Source organism: Panthera uncia (genome assembly GCF_023721935.1).
Source record: "Panthera uncia isolate 11264 chromosome C1 unlocalized genomic scaffold, Puncia_PCG_1.0 HiC_scaffold_4, whole genome shotgun sequence".
In the NCBI taxonomy this organism is placed as follows: Eukaryota; Metazoa; Chordata; class Mammalia; order Carnivora; family Felidae; genus Panthera; species Panthera uncia.
The window spans coordinates 90,917,500-90,935,615 of record NW_026057585.1 but is presented as its reverse complement, the minus strand read 5'-3'; the positions used below and the strand labels follow the sequence as shown (position 1 = coordinate 90,935,615).

The 18,116-nt window shown below is 48.0% G+C and overlaps 1 protein-coding gene across 5 annotated transcripts in view; it reads right to left on the bottom strand.

The window, feature by feature from the left end:
• UBR4 (ubiquitin protein ligase E3 component n-recognin 4) overlaps positions 1-18,116 on the bottom strand; it is a 131,101-nt gene that overhangs the window by 70,186 nt on the left and 42,799 nt on the right. For all 5 annotated transcript variants that reach the window (XM_049617952.1, XM_049617951.1, XM_049617950.1 and 2 more), the window contains exons 29-49: positions 17,901-18,110; positions 16,854-16,955; positions 16,452-16,552; positions 16,011-16,209; positions 15,433-15,621; positions 14,686-14,749; positions 13,024-13,215; positions 12,416-12,486; positions 12,176-12,323; positions 11,496-11,723; positions 10,638-10,808; positions 8,742-8,924; positions 7,635-7,793; positions 6,916-7,068; positions 6,238-6,465; positions 5,785-5,942; positions 4,680-4,851; positions 4,197-4,398; positions 2,876-3,039; positions 2,218-2,434; positions 1,029-1,245 (exon numbers count right to left, since the gene is read on the bottom strand). In XM_049617952.1, the coding sequence (XP_049473909.1) occupies positions 1,029-1,245; positions 2,218-2,434; positions 2,876-3,039; positions 4,197-4,398; positions 4,680-4,851; positions 5,785-5,942; positions 6,238-6,465; positions 6,916-7,068; positions 7,635-7,793; positions 8,742-8,924; positions 10,638-10,808; positions 11,496-11,723; positions 12,176-12,323; positions 12,416-12,486; positions 13,024-13,215; positions 14,686-14,749; positions 15,433-15,621; positions 16,011-16,209; positions 16,452-16,552; positions 16,854-16,955; positions 17,901-18,110 (3,528 nt within the window). The remainder of the gene's footprint in view (positions 1-1,028; positions 1,246-2,217; positions 2,435-2,875; positions 3,040-4,196; positions 4,399-4,679; positions 4,852-5,784; positions 5,943-6,237; positions 6,466-6,915; positions 7,069-7,634; positions 7,794-8,741; positions 8,925-10,637; positions 10,809-11,495; positions 11,724-12,175; positions 12,324-12,415; positions 12,487-13,023; positions 13,216-14,685; positions 14,750-15,432; positions 15,622-16,010; positions 16,210-16,451; positions 16,553-16,853; positions 16,956-17,900; positions 18,111-18,116) is intronic.

The window sequence follows — 18,116 nt, the reverse complement described above, 5'->3', positions numbered from 1 at the left end:
AGCGGGGTACGGAAGAGCACACTAAAAGGTTCTGGAGAGGCCAACACCAAGTGTGCACGCACAACCCTCCACACACTCCACTCTTACACGGGATAGCTCGGCAGCCATGCAAGGACCGGAACAGAAAGAAGCAGGAGGACTCTTCCACAGAAGCAGGATCAACGCAAAGCCACACCATTGGTTACTGCTCTCTGGCACACACTCACCCGTGCAGAGAAAAGAAAGAGGGCATACTAACCGGTCCAGCTTGGTTAGGGACTCAGTTTCAGAACTTGGGGGAGAAGCAAAGGAAAAAAAAAAAAGGAAAAAAATGTGAAGCTCAGAGAAACCTGGAAACACATCCTAAGCAAACAATATAAGAATAGGGAAGGGGGGAAAAAAACAAAAACAAAGAGAAAGAGAGAGAAAAGGGAGTGGGGAGGCTGGTGGTGGGAGGCAATGATTCCAAGCCAGGCTATTCTTTCCGACTTACGATGTAAGAAACTCAGCGTCTTACATCATGAGTCACTTGTCTACCGCGGCAAACCAGCGGCCCCTAGCACAAAGAAGCCAAGCGCAATGCTTAAGAAGGCCACTGGGGGGAGCGCCAGGAGGCTGTGAACTCCGCCGCAGGTGCAGCAGACCGCCCCTTGCCAGCAGCGCCATTACCACATAAGTTGGCTGCTGCGGAGAAAGAGAAGACGATGAAATCGGAATGAACCGGAAGATCTTCCCCTATAATGTCAGCAAGACTGGACCCACATCTCTAACACTGGCTTAAGCATCTTCTACTCAGCAGTCTCTCTGGCTACTCCAAAGGGCACCTGAGCATTAAGAGAAGGCACAGAAGCCCCCCCAGGCAGACTGGAGCCAGACGGCCCTGAGCAGGTTTCCAGGCTCCGTTGGTACGCTAAGGGGGCACAGGGCTGTGTAACAACCTGAAACTCGCAGGCTGGACCCGGTAGTTCTGAGAGACTCTCTCGGGACAGGCTGTGCCGGGAGAGGGAAAAGTGGTGAGGACCGGAACCAACCCCTGCCGGTGCCGGTACCTCTCCAGGACAGTTCCACTGGTGGTGGCAGGGGCTGCAGAGTCACTGTCTCCAGTGCCATTGCTCTGGTTCAGGTTCGAAGGACAGATGTTGCTGACGGAGGCAGAAGGGAACTCTTCCGGGGGCTCGTCAGGCCAGCCGAACTGCTCCTTAGTCTTGCCATATATCTTTACAGCATCGATCATGGTGACACCTGCTGGATCCACCGAGGCCCCGACTGCAACAAGTAAGAGAAGCCGCTGGAACGCACATTCTCTAAAGGGCTAACGTGACCACCTCGCCTCCCAAGACCTGACAAGGCAGCAAATCCCATTGATTTTTGGTACGGAAGAACGCTGTCTCCTGAGACTTGAACAGCACCTTAACCCTGAGGAGACGGTGATGAAGCATGAAGCAGCCCCTCCATGTGACCGAAGGCCTAGAAGTCCACTTCTCAGAAGAGCCCCTGGGAAGCACCGCGGGAATCCTCTGGTGCTATAGGGATTCCAGCATCTGCCGCCCTCCACCTGCAGGGAGCTCTAAGCGCTCCCTTGGTTCAAAGCGCAGGTTGTCATCGTTCATACCGATATCAACTATCTCTAGGAGCAAGAGGGGCCAGTAAATGGCACAGAAAAGTGCTAGACTTGTGAAAAGCTCACGGATTTGTACTCTGAGAGTTTAAAGTATTTGACAGCACAAGGCCAGGCATCTGTGCTTTAAGAGAGCCTGGTGAGGGTGCCTGGCTAGCTCAGTCAGTGAAGCACACAGCTCTTGATCTCAGGGCTGTGGGTTTGAGCCCCATGCTGGGTATAGAGATTACTTGATAAAATCTTAAGAAAGGAAGGGAGGGAGGGAGGGAGGGAGGGAGGAAGGAAGGAAAAGAAAGGGAGAAAGAAAAGAAAGAAGAACGAACGAACAAACCTGGGGATTGTGTGTTCATCTTGCCTCCTCTCTGCCCACCCATGCAGGCAGCCGTTCCAGCAAGGCTGAGCCAGTCCCAACAGAAGCTAACCCTCCCCATTCTCGTACATCCCTCTCCACCCCCTTGCCTCCTTTCCACTTCCAGTGAAGCTCAGGGTTTCAGGATGGCAGAGACCACTGAGAAGCAGAGAGCAGAGGGTTCCCAGAATACTAGAGAGCCACAGAGAAGTGGCCCCCAAGTCAGCAGCCAAGTGAGAAGGGTGGGCCGTGCCAGGAGCTGGCGACTCACTGAAGAGGTTCAGCTTCTTGTCAGCCTGCAGGGCTTCTTCTCTGGTGAAGGGGAAGTCAAACCAGCGCGAGCGACTCAGGTTAAGCTGCATGGTTCTGCCGAAAATCTCAATGTATGATGGGGCCCGTTCGATGGCCTGGGTCCCGATCTGGATCCGCATGCCTGTCATCACCATAGTGCTGTTGTTATTGCTGATTTCAATGGTGAAGCCGCCAGGCTAGAGGGAGGAAAGGCGCACATCAGAGAACGAACACGAGTTCTTGGGGGCAAACGTATAACCCTTCACCTACAGGTGCCAAAGCATGCGACCCCAGATGAGTCCTTTATCCTTGTAACGCCTTGGTAATGACTTGTTTACTTCCAAGGATAGAAAAATAGAAGCAAGGGAGTGGACAGTCTCCAACTGCAGGCTACTTTCTCATCACTAACCACCTCCTGCTGCCCTCTGCACAGTGACCCCGTGGCTAACGTTGGAACAGGAACCCTTCTGTGTGGAAGTGAAAATAGCCATTTATTCCGGGGACCACGTAACTGGAATCAAGGGTGACTGTAAGCATATATTTTACACTCGCATCCTAAGAGAGGATGTGTCTTTGAACCACACTGTTTATGAGGTCCTTCCACCCGGGCACTGTACTCAGCCCAGCACGGTCCTCACCTTGGTGTTGGCCACATACATGCCGGTGGAATTCAGCCGGTGCTTTATCTGCTGCGCATTGTAGACCTGTAGGAGGTCGTTACCACCAAACTCCACATCTGTCAGCTGCTGGTTGTGTTCAAAGAAGTCGATGGGGAAGGTCACCTGGCTGGACGTGCGGGTCGCTGTGGGGAGCAGCACCAGCGTGTGAGAGCATCAGTGCACGCTCCCACCTCTGCACCCCCTCCATGAGTAAAGCCCCTCCTAGGCTGACTCCACACTCCAACACTCCAATCAATCTCTGCAGGACACCCGGGATCACGACGTGTGCCTCAGTACGATGCCTGCACAGGGCTAGCTGTCCAACAGTCGTCACCCCTGACCACAACACAACCCGGCGGGACAAAGAATTTGCGTGTGGTATGGAGTACAGCTAGTAGCAACAGGCTCCCCTCGTGACTGGTTTATTTAAAGTAAACATGAGGCGCCTGGGTGGGCTCAGTCGGTTAAGCATCCGACTGTGGCTCAGGTCGTGATCTCACAGTTGGGGAGTTCGAGCCCCGCATTGGGCTCTGCTGTTCGTTCGGATCCTGGAGCCTGCTTTGGATTCTGTGTCTCCCTCTCTCTCTGCCCCTCTCCTACTCACGCTCTGTATCTCTTTGTCTCTCAAGAAATGAATAAACGTTAAAAACTAATAACAAATTAATTAATTAATTAAACTGAAAATAATAATAAAAAAAATAAAGCAAACAATAGAAACTACTTCTTTACAGGAGAATGAGCTGCGTCGTCATCTCAAACATGGACTCTAGAACAAATTTCGGTAGCTCTGCTTAACCGGAGTCACTCACTCTGAGTTTGAGCCTTCACACCCTCAAGAGTCCTCTATCAGTCAGGAGTGAGACTCCCGGCTCAGAGATCTAGGACGGATTCATCACCGCTTGGTAAGAAACGGACCAACGGAAGCAATCTATCCTCCATCAGTTCCACCCTCCACCTCTCATCAGGCAGGCCATGTTCCCAAACCCAGAGAAAAAGCTCTCCAACAAGGTCCACAGGATCATTCTTTACCAGGCACCTAAGAAGGCTGGCCTGAAGTGGAGAGCCAGGGAGTGCTTGCCAGCTGCACGATGGGTCTCTAAAAGCCACAAAGAACACCGGTGGCCCTAGGAAACTTTATCCTGCCTTTGGGAAATCAGCTAGCACCTATCTCTACCTTCACAGAACAGACAAGCGGAACAGTCACCATTTCCCCACGGATATTTATTGCGGTCTGTTTCGGGGCTCGTCCAGAACACTGCCAACCCCATTCCCCCACCAGTCTTTCCAGGAGGGGCCTTACTGATGGTAGCAGTCTTGCGCTTTCGCACAGGCTTCATGATGCTGACGACACTGCTGGGCTGCAGGGACGGCTGGAGCCAGTAGGAGGTGTTCTCCACGTTGGCCATGTAAATGCGCAGGCTGCCGTCCTCACACAGCAGGATCATGGTGGTCCGCTGCTGCTCGTTGCAGGCCGTGTGCCGAATGGCAACCATGTCTTGGATCTGGCGGAGGGGACAAAGGAGGGTGTGAGTTCCCACAGCTAAAGATCAGAACCTACGGAAAAAAGGCAGAGAAGCAACTAGCTTTTGGGGGTGCAGAAGAGTAACAGTCATTTGGGGGTGCAGAAGAGTAACAAAGAAAAGGCATCTAGGAGAAAATGGGTGAAAATTCTTTGATAAACCGCTTCTACTGCAAGAGCTGGGGAAGTGACACAATATACAAATACAGAAACAGAAAATGAGACCAGGTTCACAGCCAAGTGGTGGAAGAATCTGGCACTGACCTTTGCTTTAGCAGGAAGAGTCTTAATCTCTTGGATAAGGAAAGTGTCTGGCTTCACCATAACTACCAGGGGCACACCTGTGGTTTGCTGGACACAACACACCAAGCCAGGGTGGTTCATCACCTCGGACCACTGGCAGAGGGCAGGAGACGTCTTACTGCCACCATTGGAACTGCAGATGACAAAACCGGCCACAGTCAGGGTACCAATCCTGACTTCCTTCTCTTGATTTATAGGCCATACTGACTAAATACCTGATTCTCAGAGCAATGTATTTGTCCAGGGACTCAAATTACCCACGAGCCTCAGTTTTATTCGAGCCATGTATATACTCTCATATACCCCACGGTGTACCTCCAGCAGGAGTCCTGATTTAAAAATCTCCCCTGCTAGGTTCCACTGTCTGAGGGAAGAGGTGGCCCCTGTGCCTAGAGGCTGTCAACTGCATAGACCATGGAGCTGCCTAAGGCATGATCCTTGGTCCTAGTAAGAATCTCCAAGTACATCAAGTTCTGTGTGAATGGCATCCATCTGCCTTCACCTCCAACCAGCTAATGTTTCACAAAACAGAGGACAGAAATGGTGCCTATGGCACTTCAATGGCTCTTCAAGGGCAGGCAGGAAAGACAGAGCCTAAGCCTCTTCTCCCTGCTCTCTAAATAAACACTTGCCACCTTACGCACACCTCTATCATCAGGACACCTCATGCAAGCCTCTACGCCCTGAACCCCAACCATACTCCCACTGCTGACATCATGTTCTGTTTACTGATCAGTAACTACCCCAGCAAGGAAACTTAAAGGGCATTCTGGCAGCATGGGTGTCTGGAAGCAACTTACATTCCCGTTTCAAAACTTAGTCATCACAGATTTGCTGCCTCGACTACAGCTTTTCCCTTCTGAGTGACAGCGGTCCCCAAACTTCTTCTCATAGCTTGGGGTCTGCGTGGCAGAGGACAGAGCATGCCAACAGCCACCCTGCCAACACTAGGTGCCTCTTGCTCACAAAAGGGAAAGGCTTGCAGGAGGAAAGTAAGTTTCACCAGATCCCCAGCAGATGCCAGCACTGGGCCAGGGGAAGCTGAACACGAAGGGCTCCTTCCCACCTTTTGATGTTGATGGAGAAGAGCTGCAACACCTCCAGAGTCGTCCTGCTGATGGTAGCTGCAAACGATTTGCCTTGACAATAGCTGAAGAACAACATCTGCAGCACATGGGAGTAGTAGACGGACACACCACCACCTGCCACCTGGCTGTTACTGTCCTGTCAGGGCGAAGACACACAACACCTGCATTAACCTCTCATGGTGCCTCAGGGACCAGCATCCAGCTCTGCTGGTTACTAGCTTTAAATCATGATCACAGGTTCTCGTAATCTGAGTCCCTTGGGTAAATCTCAGCAGTACCACGAGAATCATGGAACTTCACGTTGAATCAGTTTGGTCCTAAAGGACAAGAGTTTCCGCTACTGGGGAAAAGGAGGCAAGAGGGAAAAGAACAACAGAGAAGCTGCTAGGCTAGCTAGATCTGGAAGAGGAGAGAGCAACATCCGCCCGAACCTTCAGGTCCTCATGGTTGATTTCCAGCACGTTGGTGACGTAGAAGGGGCCCTGCTGCGCACTACTGGCCTCTTCCATGAGCTGGGTATAGATGTAACCAGCTGAAGACATTATAACAATGATGTTCTTTCCCTCCTCATTGAAGAGGAAGGTAACATCTCTTATCTTGGAGCTCGGTAGGAGAAAGTAGAAGGTGGGGCTCAAGGCATCGACAGACAGGTCGTAAATCTGCAGGACAGAAAGAAGGAAGATCAAATAAGGGAGGTCTATTTCAGCCCACCCCCAAATTATCCTGGAGAATCCAAAGACCTGCCGTTGGCAAGTAATGAGCATTCATTCTCCATCCCACAAGCATCTGTAAGTGTCAGGCACAGAACACACAAAGACAAACATCTTTCTACTCTCCCTCAGGGAATGACCAGGGAGAGACACATATCTACAAACTGTGTGATAAATACAGTAATAGTCATGCACTTGGTATAGGAGAAGAACCAGAATCGGTATCATAAAGCCTACAGATGGAAAGCTCTAGCTCAGCATCATAACAAAAGGCAACACAATGTTAGGGTCGCTCACCTTTAATTTCTGGGAGAAGCTAGCACATAATGGAGATCAGACATTCTGGATTTAAAAACCAAACCATTCTAGGACCACATCATCAACGAGCACTAACTATACCTTGACAAAGTCCGCAGTGACGATCGCTAACTCTGTCTGTGAACCAGGTAACCACACAGCTTTAATGATGAAGTTGCCCGTTGCCAACTGGGGGTGTAGCACCAAGTGATCCGAAACAGAGCCTGAGCTACTGAATGTCAGCACATGGCAGTCCTAGAGAGGGTTTAGGGAACAGACTGGTTAGAAGATGGTGGGAAGTAGTCTAACTCAAGTCTTCCCTAACGTTCCCTGCCTTCAGGTAGGGATATATTCAGGTTTCGAAATGCACAAAAATCATTTCCGATACAAGAGAAATCTGAAAGATATTCAGGAAAAGATTTCTTCTACATTTGAAAGGCTTTTAAGTGTTAACCTTTTTTTTTTTTTTTTTTTTTTTTTTAAAGGGCTCTCCCGCGCAAAACAGGAGAGTTCTTTTTAGTTTTATTTACTTGGTGAGCAAGCGTGCACGCCGGAGGGGCAGAGAGAAAGGAAGAAAGAGAGAGAATCCCAAATAGGCTCCACATCATCAGCACAGAGCCCGACGTGGGGTTCAGTCCCACAAACTGTGAGATCATGACCTGAGCCTAGATCAAGAGCTGAACGCTCAATTGACCAAGCCACGCGGGTAACCCTAGGTTTTAATCTTGACAGTGAGTATGAGAAAGCGGTACTGACAACAGGGGAGAGAAGAGGAGTGGGATCAATAGCACGAAGTGGTCGAACCTGGACCCGATTCTTACCTTGAGCCCACAAACGGCAAGGTAGTCCTCCTTACAGGGATTGCCAGTGAGGCTCAGCACAGTAAAGGGGACAGGGGCGGAAGCCAGGCGGGTCAGAGTCAACTTCCTTTTGCTGGAATCTGCTTGCTTCAGGAGTGCAGAGAGCTGCAGAACGGTGATCTGCAAGGGAACAATCGCCAATGTATTCTTACCCCTGTCCTCTTAGAGGACGGAGAGCCCGATAAAAGCTCCTTCGATGGGTACCGGTCCGCAGTTAAGTGTCTCAGGAGAAGCCTACACCAGTATCAGCTTCTCTTTCTCTGGGATGATATGGGATGCCCTTCCTTGCCTCCTTCCAGTGATAACAGAAGAGAAGAGCAAAGAAACCAACTCCTCTTCGTATATTCGGGTCATGAAAAGAATTAACCACTTCCTACATACTAGCATCCTTTCTAGTTTTCTAAACAAGTTTGGGGTGTGTTTTTTTTTTTTTTTTTTTTAAGTATTTTAGAGGGAACTTACAGACTATTCAGATTTCCAGTTTTTCACTTAAGTTAAAACAACTTTTCTGGTGATGAAGAAGCCAGAATACCAAAAAACAAAACAAAACAAAACAAAACACTGAGTTTGAGTTAAGATACCTACTACCCTTCCAACTTCTAACTTGTTCTATAAAACGACATAAACTTGCCTGTGTCGTCAGTGGGCCAGGAGGGCAGGCAAGAACTAAATAAAGAACACTGACTCTCTTCCCATGAAGACCTTTATCTCTTGGTTTGTGCCCTCCCTCCAGCAGGACCATACCAAGCCAAGAACAGGAGCCACGCTGGCCTAGGTAACAGCTAGTCATTACCTTTCTCTGAGAACTTGAAGGGTAGGTTTTGACAGGGAAACTACTCATCAGAAACAGCATCTCTGTTCTAGTCGTACTGCTTCTAAGTCTGATCAACGAACTCAGGGTTCGTGCTGATTGAGCTCTGTCCCCTAAAACACTACCGGACCCCAAAAGACTTTTTCCCAGATTGCCAATCGGAACATTTCCCAGAGGGCCAATTGGAGCAATCTGTTTTGCTTAAGCACTTAAGACAAACATGACCTAAAATGAGCGGGAAGGAACAGGAAACTCACCTTGCCTTTCTCATGGCTGACAGCCAAATGCTGGCGGCGCCCATGTGGGGAGGAGAGCACGCACATAGCCACCCGCCGGAGCACGTGGGCACTGATGAGCTGTCGAATAGTCTGGCCCTGGTCTCCACTGTAATTCATCCGAACGTTCTCAAAGGCGCCTTCCTGGGAGCCTAAGGTGGGAACCTGGCAGAGAAGGAAGCAGTAGTAAGGCAAAGAGATCAAATGGATTCACCCGCTATTCACGTGACCGAGTAAACTGCACAATGCAGTCACTCAAAACTAGCGGGTTCCAGGCTCTAAGCTATGGACAAAATTATTGCCAATCCAGTAAGAACAAGACACTGAATGTTTCATAAGGCTAAATTTAATTAATACAAAATACTGCCTTCCAAAAATGTTAAAATGCCCCCCCCCCTTTTTTTTTAAGTCAAAGGGTGGTGATAACGGATGAAATGTTTTTCATTGCTCTAACCTGGGAAAACTGGGTCAGCAACTTTATAGATCACCAACACAAACCCAATACTTTTTAACTTCACCTTTATTAGCTGAAAGTCTAAAAACCCCTAGTGTAAAACTGACTCATTTTTAATAAGATACCAGAATATATGTGTATATATACCTGTGTGTATTTCCAAATGACTTGCGAGATCTATTCCTAGACCTCATTCATTTGTACGTTTCCCTTTCCAAAGCACACTTTACACCGTTTTCATTACTTTACGCTGCTACTAAAGAGAACACGCAGAACACGCCAGAAATCCTAGACTCAGTGCTGAGCAGGTTTTAAAGTGGATAATAACTTACAACTTATAAGCCATTTCATATAAAGAAATAGAATTGCCTAAAGGGCTAGAAGCAGAAGATGACAAACACTATTTATGCAAGCCAGCAGAACCTTAGGGGAGAAAAGGTTTTCTACTTTGTTATACGGAAGAAACTTCTAACTACTATAATTGCCCCCAAATGTCATTCCTCATATCTTGGAGTTGATACCTTTTTTTTTTAATTTTGTTTTTAATCTTTATTTACTTTTGAGAAAGAGAGAGAAAGCAAGGGAGCAACAGAGAAAGAAGGAGACACAGGATCCAAAGGAGGCTCCAGGCTCTGAGCTGTCAGCACAGAGCCCGACATGGGTCTTGAACCCACAAACCGTGAGATCAGGACCTGAGCCAAAGTCGGACGCTCCACCGACTGAGCCACCCAGGCGCCCCAGGGGTTGATACATTTTTATGAACTGAAAAGGGGACTTATTTACTGGGTTGGTCCAAATGACCTTTTGTGTCTTCTTTTAAGACACACTTCAGGAGCGCCTGGGTGGCTCGGTCAGTTGAGCGTCCAACCTCGGCTCAGGTCATGATCTCACACAGTTTGTGGGTTTGAGCCCCATGTTGGGCTCTGTGTTGACAGCTCAGAGCCTGGAGCCTGCTTTGGATTCTGTGTCTCCTTCTCTCTCTGCCCCTCCCCCACTTGTGCTCCGTCTCTCAAAACTAAATAAATCTAAAAAAAAAAAATTGTTTTTTATTTATTATTATTATTTTTTTAACGTTTATTTATCCTTGAGACAGAGAGAGACAGAGCATGAACAGGGGAGGGGCAGAGAGAGAGGGAGACACAGAACCCGAAACGGGCTCCAGGCTCTGAGCTGTCAGCACAGAGCCCGACGAGGGGCTCGAACTCACGGACCATGAGACCATGACCTGAGCCGAAGTCGGACGGTCAACCGACTGAGCCACCGAGGCACTCCCAATTTTTTTTTTTTTTTTTTTTTTTAAAAGACACACTTCACACGCCGATCTCCACACTGGATGGCTGGGGACTGACTGTCCTAAGGGCACTTCTGAGAGTCCCCGGCATACCATGGCACGTCTGTAAATGTGCTGCTCTGGACACACTCACCATCAGCTGGTCTGTCATCTCAACCACCTTGTCCACTGTATGCAGCTCCCGGAGGGCTTGCTGAGCCCGGCTGCTGCTCCCCACCGCTGAAGCCTGCTGAAAGTTGGTCTGAATGGCATCCATGAGGAAACTGAGCATGTCTAACACGAGAGGAGCGAAGGAGAAATTGGCCTGAGAAAAATCCAAATACACAAGTGAAAAAAAACAAAAACAAAAAAAACACACACAGAAAAATAATGGGTCATACTCATCATAATAATCTTGCCAGTAACTACCTCCAGAATCTAGAATCCAATTTCCTCACTTCCGATTTCATCTTCCAGCCATCTCTATCTCTATCTCTATCTCTCTCTCTCTCTCTCTCTCTCTCTCTCTCTCCCCCCATGATACTGGATTTGTGCTACAAACTCTAGAGCCATCTTTCTAAACCAGGAGTCCCGTGTATACACCCTAATGCTAGAATGCATTCATCACCTATGATATCTTCTCTCTGGTACGTCTAGGATCGTTCTAGTTACATGCCATCCCTGAGAAAACTAAGAAAATAATCACTTAAATCACTTTCTGTATGCTCTGCTTCGGATGAGGAACCCTGGCCAAGAAAAGTGCTCTAGAGTATTACCCAACTAAAATTCACCCTCCCCCACACCCCCACGGTACCCCTCAGTCCTTAAATCCCTCCCTGTGAGGCAGGGGCTGACGACACGTCCTACTCACGCCTGTCCTGTGAAAATGAGTAAACTCAGAGAAAGGAGAAAGCAATTGTCGGTCCCACCAGGGAGCTGCCCGGCTTGCTCACGAACCCACCTGCCAGGCTCCGCACTCCGCCCACCGCACCGGGCACCACCAGATCCCCACCTGGTTCTGCAGCTCCTCCCGGCAGCCCTCCACCGTGCGGCACAGGCTACTCTTCTTGGGCTTGTCTTCATCAGCAACCTTTCCGTCGCTGATGGTCACTTTGGCCTTGTCGGCTGGGGAGGTGCTGGTGTGGCGCACCAGACTCTCTGAAACCCTGGGCTCACTCTGAAACGCTGACTCCTTCATGGTGGAGCTCATGCCACTGCTGGGAGTCCGCTTCACCAGCGCCTGGGGACAGAAAACGTCAGAGGTTCTGAGCTCTACCCACAGAGCCGAAACACTGCTAAAGACCTTGGAGGAAAATCTGGACCCGGGGGAGAAATCGGCTAACCATTTAAATGATAACCAGATGCCTGAATTCTCATCTTCACCTAATATCTAACATCCAGCTGACAGGTATCCACCTAACTGGGTCCCTAACCCACTCACAGCAACAGGTCTCGGTTACAACTTCTGAAACTGTGGCAGGTCTTTGGGAAAAACCGCAAGCTGTTTAAGGACACTGCAAGGTCTAACGTTCTGAGCGAAGTGCTTAGGCCATGATCAGTGACAGAAGCAGAACATACTCCTAGACCTGGGCCACCGTGAAGGTGACATGGGAATTACCCAGTCTGGCGTCAGCATTCCCGTGTCACTAACACGTCACCCTTTGTAGCCCAGCGAATGTTCCAAACTCTCACCAAACAGCTGCCATCTTCCTTGGCTCCACAGTCACAGAAGAAGGACCCATACTTGGCATAGGAAATCTCATGATCCTTGTGGCACACCTTGGCACACACCGTGCACACACCCACCCCGTCAACCATTTTGCAGGTGTGACAGTGGTACCTGCAAAGAACAAGAACCGGCAAATGAGCCCAGCAGTCCCAAGGCCAAGGCCCCGCAAATCCTCACCTTCTGAAAAAAAGAACCACTCTTACCAATGCTGGTTCATGAATTCTTTCTGAGTGATCGTGAAAGTGCAGAGTTTATTGCAAAGAGAATCTTCATCCTTCAAAGATAATAAATCTTTTTAATCAGAAATATTCTCTTCCACACAGGCCCCCACAGAAATACATCCTATGGAGAATAAATGGTCCATTCAGAAATGACCAGTAAAATCTACCCCTGGAAATAATCTACAGCCTATAAATGTGCTACAATTCTGGGTGAGAAAAAAAATAAATAAATCTTATGTTTTCTGTCCAAGTGAGCTCACACCATCCCCATGAGGAATTCGTCTCTAAGACTGCAGTTAGGATACAAAAATTGAACGACTACAGGATAAGTGACTCTGGATGGAAGAAGCCATGTGCTTGTTAAATAGTCTTTTCCCCAAGAGATTAGATGCCTCCAGCCTGCTCTGCAGACTAGAAAATCAGTCTGGCGTTAGTCATGTAAACTGGGAGAAAGCAGGCAGGAGCAGGAGAGTTTTGAAGCTCACAGGGGCCAGAAAAGAAGGCCAAAAGCTTATTTAGCATGAGCTTTGTCAGTGCCCGTCACTGTTGTTAACCTTGCAGGGTGACCTGGATGGTTACGTGGTACTTACTGAATCCTCAGCCTGAGAGTCCTCCTCTTCCACGGCCAACTCCTCCACCCAGTCTGAATCCACCTCAATGGCTCGCTCCTCCCCATCCACCGAGAGGTGACTTGGGCCTTGACCATTACTCTGGCTCAGGGCATTGGTGACATCAGCCAAGTAAGACATAATGTGGCATGTGCACTCCAGGACTATCACATGCTAGAAGAGAAGACCACTACCCCGTCACAGAAACTTCAGTTCTCCGTACCCGATTCTCAGACTTCTCCCAATAAAGCCCGCAATCAAAGAAATGGTATAAAAGCAGACAAGAAAATCCACATGCTTCAATTATCTACTTCCTCACCTCTGAGCACTATGGCCACGTGTAGCCAGTCAATACACTGTACTGAATTAACGGGATTCACTCATCCATAAGCACAAAGACAACCCTTTACAAATTATGAAATGAAGTAAAACTGTCATCAGGAAAATAGAAAAAGAGAAGAAAATGATACAGAGAAGAGACTGGTAGTTGCCAGAGTCAGGGGAGCGGTGAGTGGAGAATGGATGAATGAGGTTCAAAAGACACAAACTTCCGGTTATAAAATAAGTAAGTCGCAGGGATGTAAATAAAGCACAGCATGGCGACTACAACTAACAATGTATGATGTGTTGACAGGTGCTCAGTGAGCAGATCTCTAAACTCCTTACGAGGAAAACACGTTTCAGAACTACATATGGAGACAGACAGCAACCAGCCTTATTGTGGGGATCACTCCACAACACGCCCAAACAGTGAATCCCCGTGCTGTGCACCTGAAACGGATACGGGGTTACCTGTCAAGTATACCTCAATTTAAATGAAGAATGGAAAAACAGACTAGATTCAAAGTACGAATAGGCTCTCGCTGGCTTTCTCCCTACCATTAGCAATTTTTTCTAACCATTAGCGAAAGACTTTTAAGTGAAAGCAGTAAGAGAGGAACAGCTTCGGAAATGAAGCCACAAGTTTTCCAGCAAACAGCTGCCAGCAGCTCGTGCTTGCCTGAGGACCCAGCAGCCTGGCATCAAGGCCTCAGACTTCTGAGCTCTTCACTCTGCAGCGACGGTTCAGACTCAGAGGAGAAAGACGAGCAAGAAAGGCTGAAATTACTGAAATTTAAATTGTCTCATTACCGAGAAATAAACAGCGCTATGCTGCTGGGTCTCAGAGGCCGGTTACCCGCTCTCGGTGACCTACGGCAGGTCCGTGGTGGGGCGGGCGAACAACTGAACGTGGACTTTGGTCAGTTCCAAACCCTTCTCAGAGATGCCCTGAACCTTCGGGTAAATTAAACTATTCTAGCAACTGGACTAGAGCTGAGAAGGCAGTCTGTAACCGCACAGAACACCTACTCAGAGCACACAGCTCCAGTTCCACAGCACACCAATAGCTAAAAATAGCAAGAATCCACCAGGTTTTATGAAGGATTCAGTTGGATACTGTTTCCCATATTAGTTCCCTCCTATCATTCCTCGTCACTCAGCAAAGGCCCAAGGGCACACAGTTCGGAATTATACACTCCCAGGGCTTTGAAATTGTAGGCAGGCTGGCCAGGGACACAAGCCAGTAAGAAGCAGAGCCTTCTATGTGACCACAAAGGTAAGGATCATCACTCGCTGACTGCTGTCTCTCTGCATTTTGCTTACCTTTCCGTGCATTACATTGGCATTCAGTTTTTCGACCACATTCTTCTGTGACAGGTATTTCTTGCTGTCCCAAAGGGGAAAAAAAAGGGGATGGGGGGGGGGGGGAGACACAAAATCATCTAAGGAACCAAAGAAAAGGAAGTAGCTTCATGAATCCTGCATCAGTTTGTAGACACTGGGAAGCCAAAGCATTCTTAGGAAAACACTGAGGTTTGAGGTGCTCCAGTCTTCTCACTGACACTTATCACTTTCCCTAAGACTTCCCCCAGGGGTAACGAACAGGAAACCCTACCAGGGATATGACAAAGATTCAGTCTAAAGTGAACAGTTGCAGTCGGTTGAGCGTCTGACTTCGGCTCAGGTCATGATCTCATAGCTCCTAAGTTCAAGCCCCATGTCGGGCTCTGTGCTGACAGCTCAGAGCTTGAAGTCTGCTTCAGATTCTGTGTCTCCCTTTCTCTCTGCCCCTCCCCCGCTCACGCTGGTGTCTCTCTCTCTCTCTCTCTCTCTCTCTCTCTCTAACTCTTTCTCAAAAATAAACATTAAAAAACAAAAAAAGCTTAGGAGCTGATGGATTTAAAAAAAAAAAGTGAACAGTTACAGGCTACTCCCTCGATCCCCAATAAAAACGTAGACTCAAGTTTCTTTTTATACTCACTGCAAGCTACAAAGAAAATACCTTGCAATTAATGATCTATTCCCCCTTTTCTCTAAGAGTGATGGGCTCCTCCAAATTCATCATCTTACCATCTACTCAGCCAGTCCACAGCAGCATTGTGAAGCTGAAGATGGCCAGCACCTTGACCTGCACTGGCCAGGGTGGCCATCACAACCATGAGTTCAGGGAAACCAGTCCCATCACCGTTGGCCAACATCTCTGTCGCCATGGGGATCAGGGTGCCCAGAAGCACAGCACACACACCTTCCCCAACTTGGCTGGTAGAAAAGAAATAGCAAATTAGTTAAATAAAACAACAGGAGTCTGACTGTACTTCTCAATTTCTAAGAGTCGTTAAGAGACATTGCAAATTAAACATTAAATACGTGACTCTCTCCCCCTTGCCATATACATGCACCCAGTTTCGGACTTTGGCTAGTAGAGCACAAAACATTCGCCTATGCGATAAATGACAGGCCAAGTCACTGCAAAAGTTTTTCCACGGGAAAAACCAAGGAGTTCCACTAGATTCCTTAAGTCTAGTGAGGGGAGCCGTGGAATCGTTCAAAACGTTAAGGACCAATGCCTGAAGGAAAGAAAGTAACAAATACTCTCAGCGTTCATCTGGGGCTCTTCGCGACACCTGACCTAAATGCACGTGTTCTACCTGTTTTCCCGAACAATGTAAGTAGTCAGTAACTGCAAGAGCTGCCGGTTCTCCTGAATCACATCCAGCTGATCGGAATCTTTGGGGGGTGACGCAGTCATGCGCGTGAGCCAGGCCTGGAGACGCACAGGTTCCACACACGCCAGCTGCGCCAGAGAGCCACAGAGGTGCAGAAGGCTCGGGTTAGGGTTCTTCTCAGCTAGGGACAGACCGAGAGACTCCGGTCAGTGAAGGAAGGCGGGGAAAAGGGGGAGAAGCGCAGACTGTGAGCCAGGAAAGAGGGAAGGAAAGGCTTCGAGCAAGTTTTCAACTTCCTTCCACACTTTCTCAGAGGGATTCTCTGCACTTGTTATGCGGTGCTTACACTCAGGCAGAAGATAGGCACAGTATTAGCCGGACATCAAAGTTCCCATAAGAAGATTACCAAAAGCTGTCACTCACTCAGCTGGAAGAGTTTGGTGAAGAATCTCAGAACCCGGTTGCAGAATTTAGCAGACAGGTTCTCATTGGCTGTTGCCATCATGATCTGCACCAGTTCCCCACTGGGAGGCAGAAGGGGGGAAAAATGGAAGAATCACATTAAGCCTCACATAAAAGGCATCCGCTTCTATGTCTTCACGAGGTCATCTCTCCCAGGGGAACTGGCCACTTGCCAATGAACCACACTAGGTGTTCATGAAGTCAACCCCCTCATCAATAACCTGAAGGAGTCAGCAATGAATCTAAGTCCTCCCCACAGTACAGACACTGAAGCAGGCCTTGGGTGCTCCCTGAGAAGAAATACCTACTACTTTCAGAAGGCATTCAAAAACTGTTCACTGAGGAAAACAAAATACAGCTCACCTGTCAGAGAAAAATTCCTCCATGGCTTTACGAGCCTGGCTGCTTTCCAGCTGCTTTTCCAAATACTGGAGACATTCCTCCAAGATGGATTCATCCAGTCCACTGAGAAGCACAAAGAAAAGTCAACTACCAGAAATAAAATCTGTGTCAATGCCTTCCTAATATTTTTAAAAACCCAAAGTTTATCACTAAACCTTAAGGGCAATATTCTGGGTTTTTTTCCCCCAAAACTTATTAGCATAAAGCCTGGCTGTGCAGTAGGAACTCGGTGCATGTTTAACAAGCTGAATTATAATAAAACTAAAAAGTTAATAAAACCTGAGATAACAGATGTACTCAATCTCTAAGAGTCCAAAGAAATCATTGCTGCTGTTTTAAATTATAAGGAAGAAAGGAAGGAAGAAAGGAAAGGAGAAGAGGGAAAAAGGGAGGAGAGGGAAAAAGGGAGGAGAGGGAAAAAGGGAGGGGAGGGAAAAAGGGAGGGGAGGGAAAAAGGGGAGGAGGAGGGAGGAAGGGAGGGAAAAGAAAAAAAAAAAAAAAAGGAGCCCTTGATAAAACCATGGATTCATCAACAACAAAAAGACCAGAAACCCCAGTACTGGACCCTTTATCTGTCCGCTTCTCAGTGGGACAAAACTGCAGCTTACTTTGTTGTTCCTCATGACTCATCTACATCACTAAGACCTAAACTACCAAAGTCAGACAATGGTGACAGACCACCTAATTCCACACCACCCATTTCCGAAAGAAGCAGGGTTACAAAAATATTAGAAATTTTATGAAGGTCCTTTGTACGGTTCATTGTATCTAATACAGTGCTTGATAAGCATCCATTCAATGACTTAAAGTTTCCAAATATGAACCATTTAAGCCTTCCATCTACTCAATGCTGATTCTTAAGAATTCATCATTAAGAGAAGACATATAAACACAGAACTTTCAATTAAAAAGTACAAGTCATGAGTTAATGACATAAAGAAGCCAGTACATTTCACTGAAAACAGCAGGAGGTCACAGGAACCTGATGTCTGCTCAGATCAGGCTCACCTATTGGGATCTGCATGGTTGGCCAGAATGTTGTAACAACCAGTGATCAGTTTCTCATATACTCGAGCCAAGAACTCATCAGACTCCGCAGGGCCCAGGATGCGCTCCAAGGAGTTGCTACTGATCTCGGCGACGCTCTCAGTGCTCGACTCCAAAAGAAGGGGAAGCAGGGTCCGAATTACCTGTGGCGGGTTCATCTCATCGGACCAACTTCAA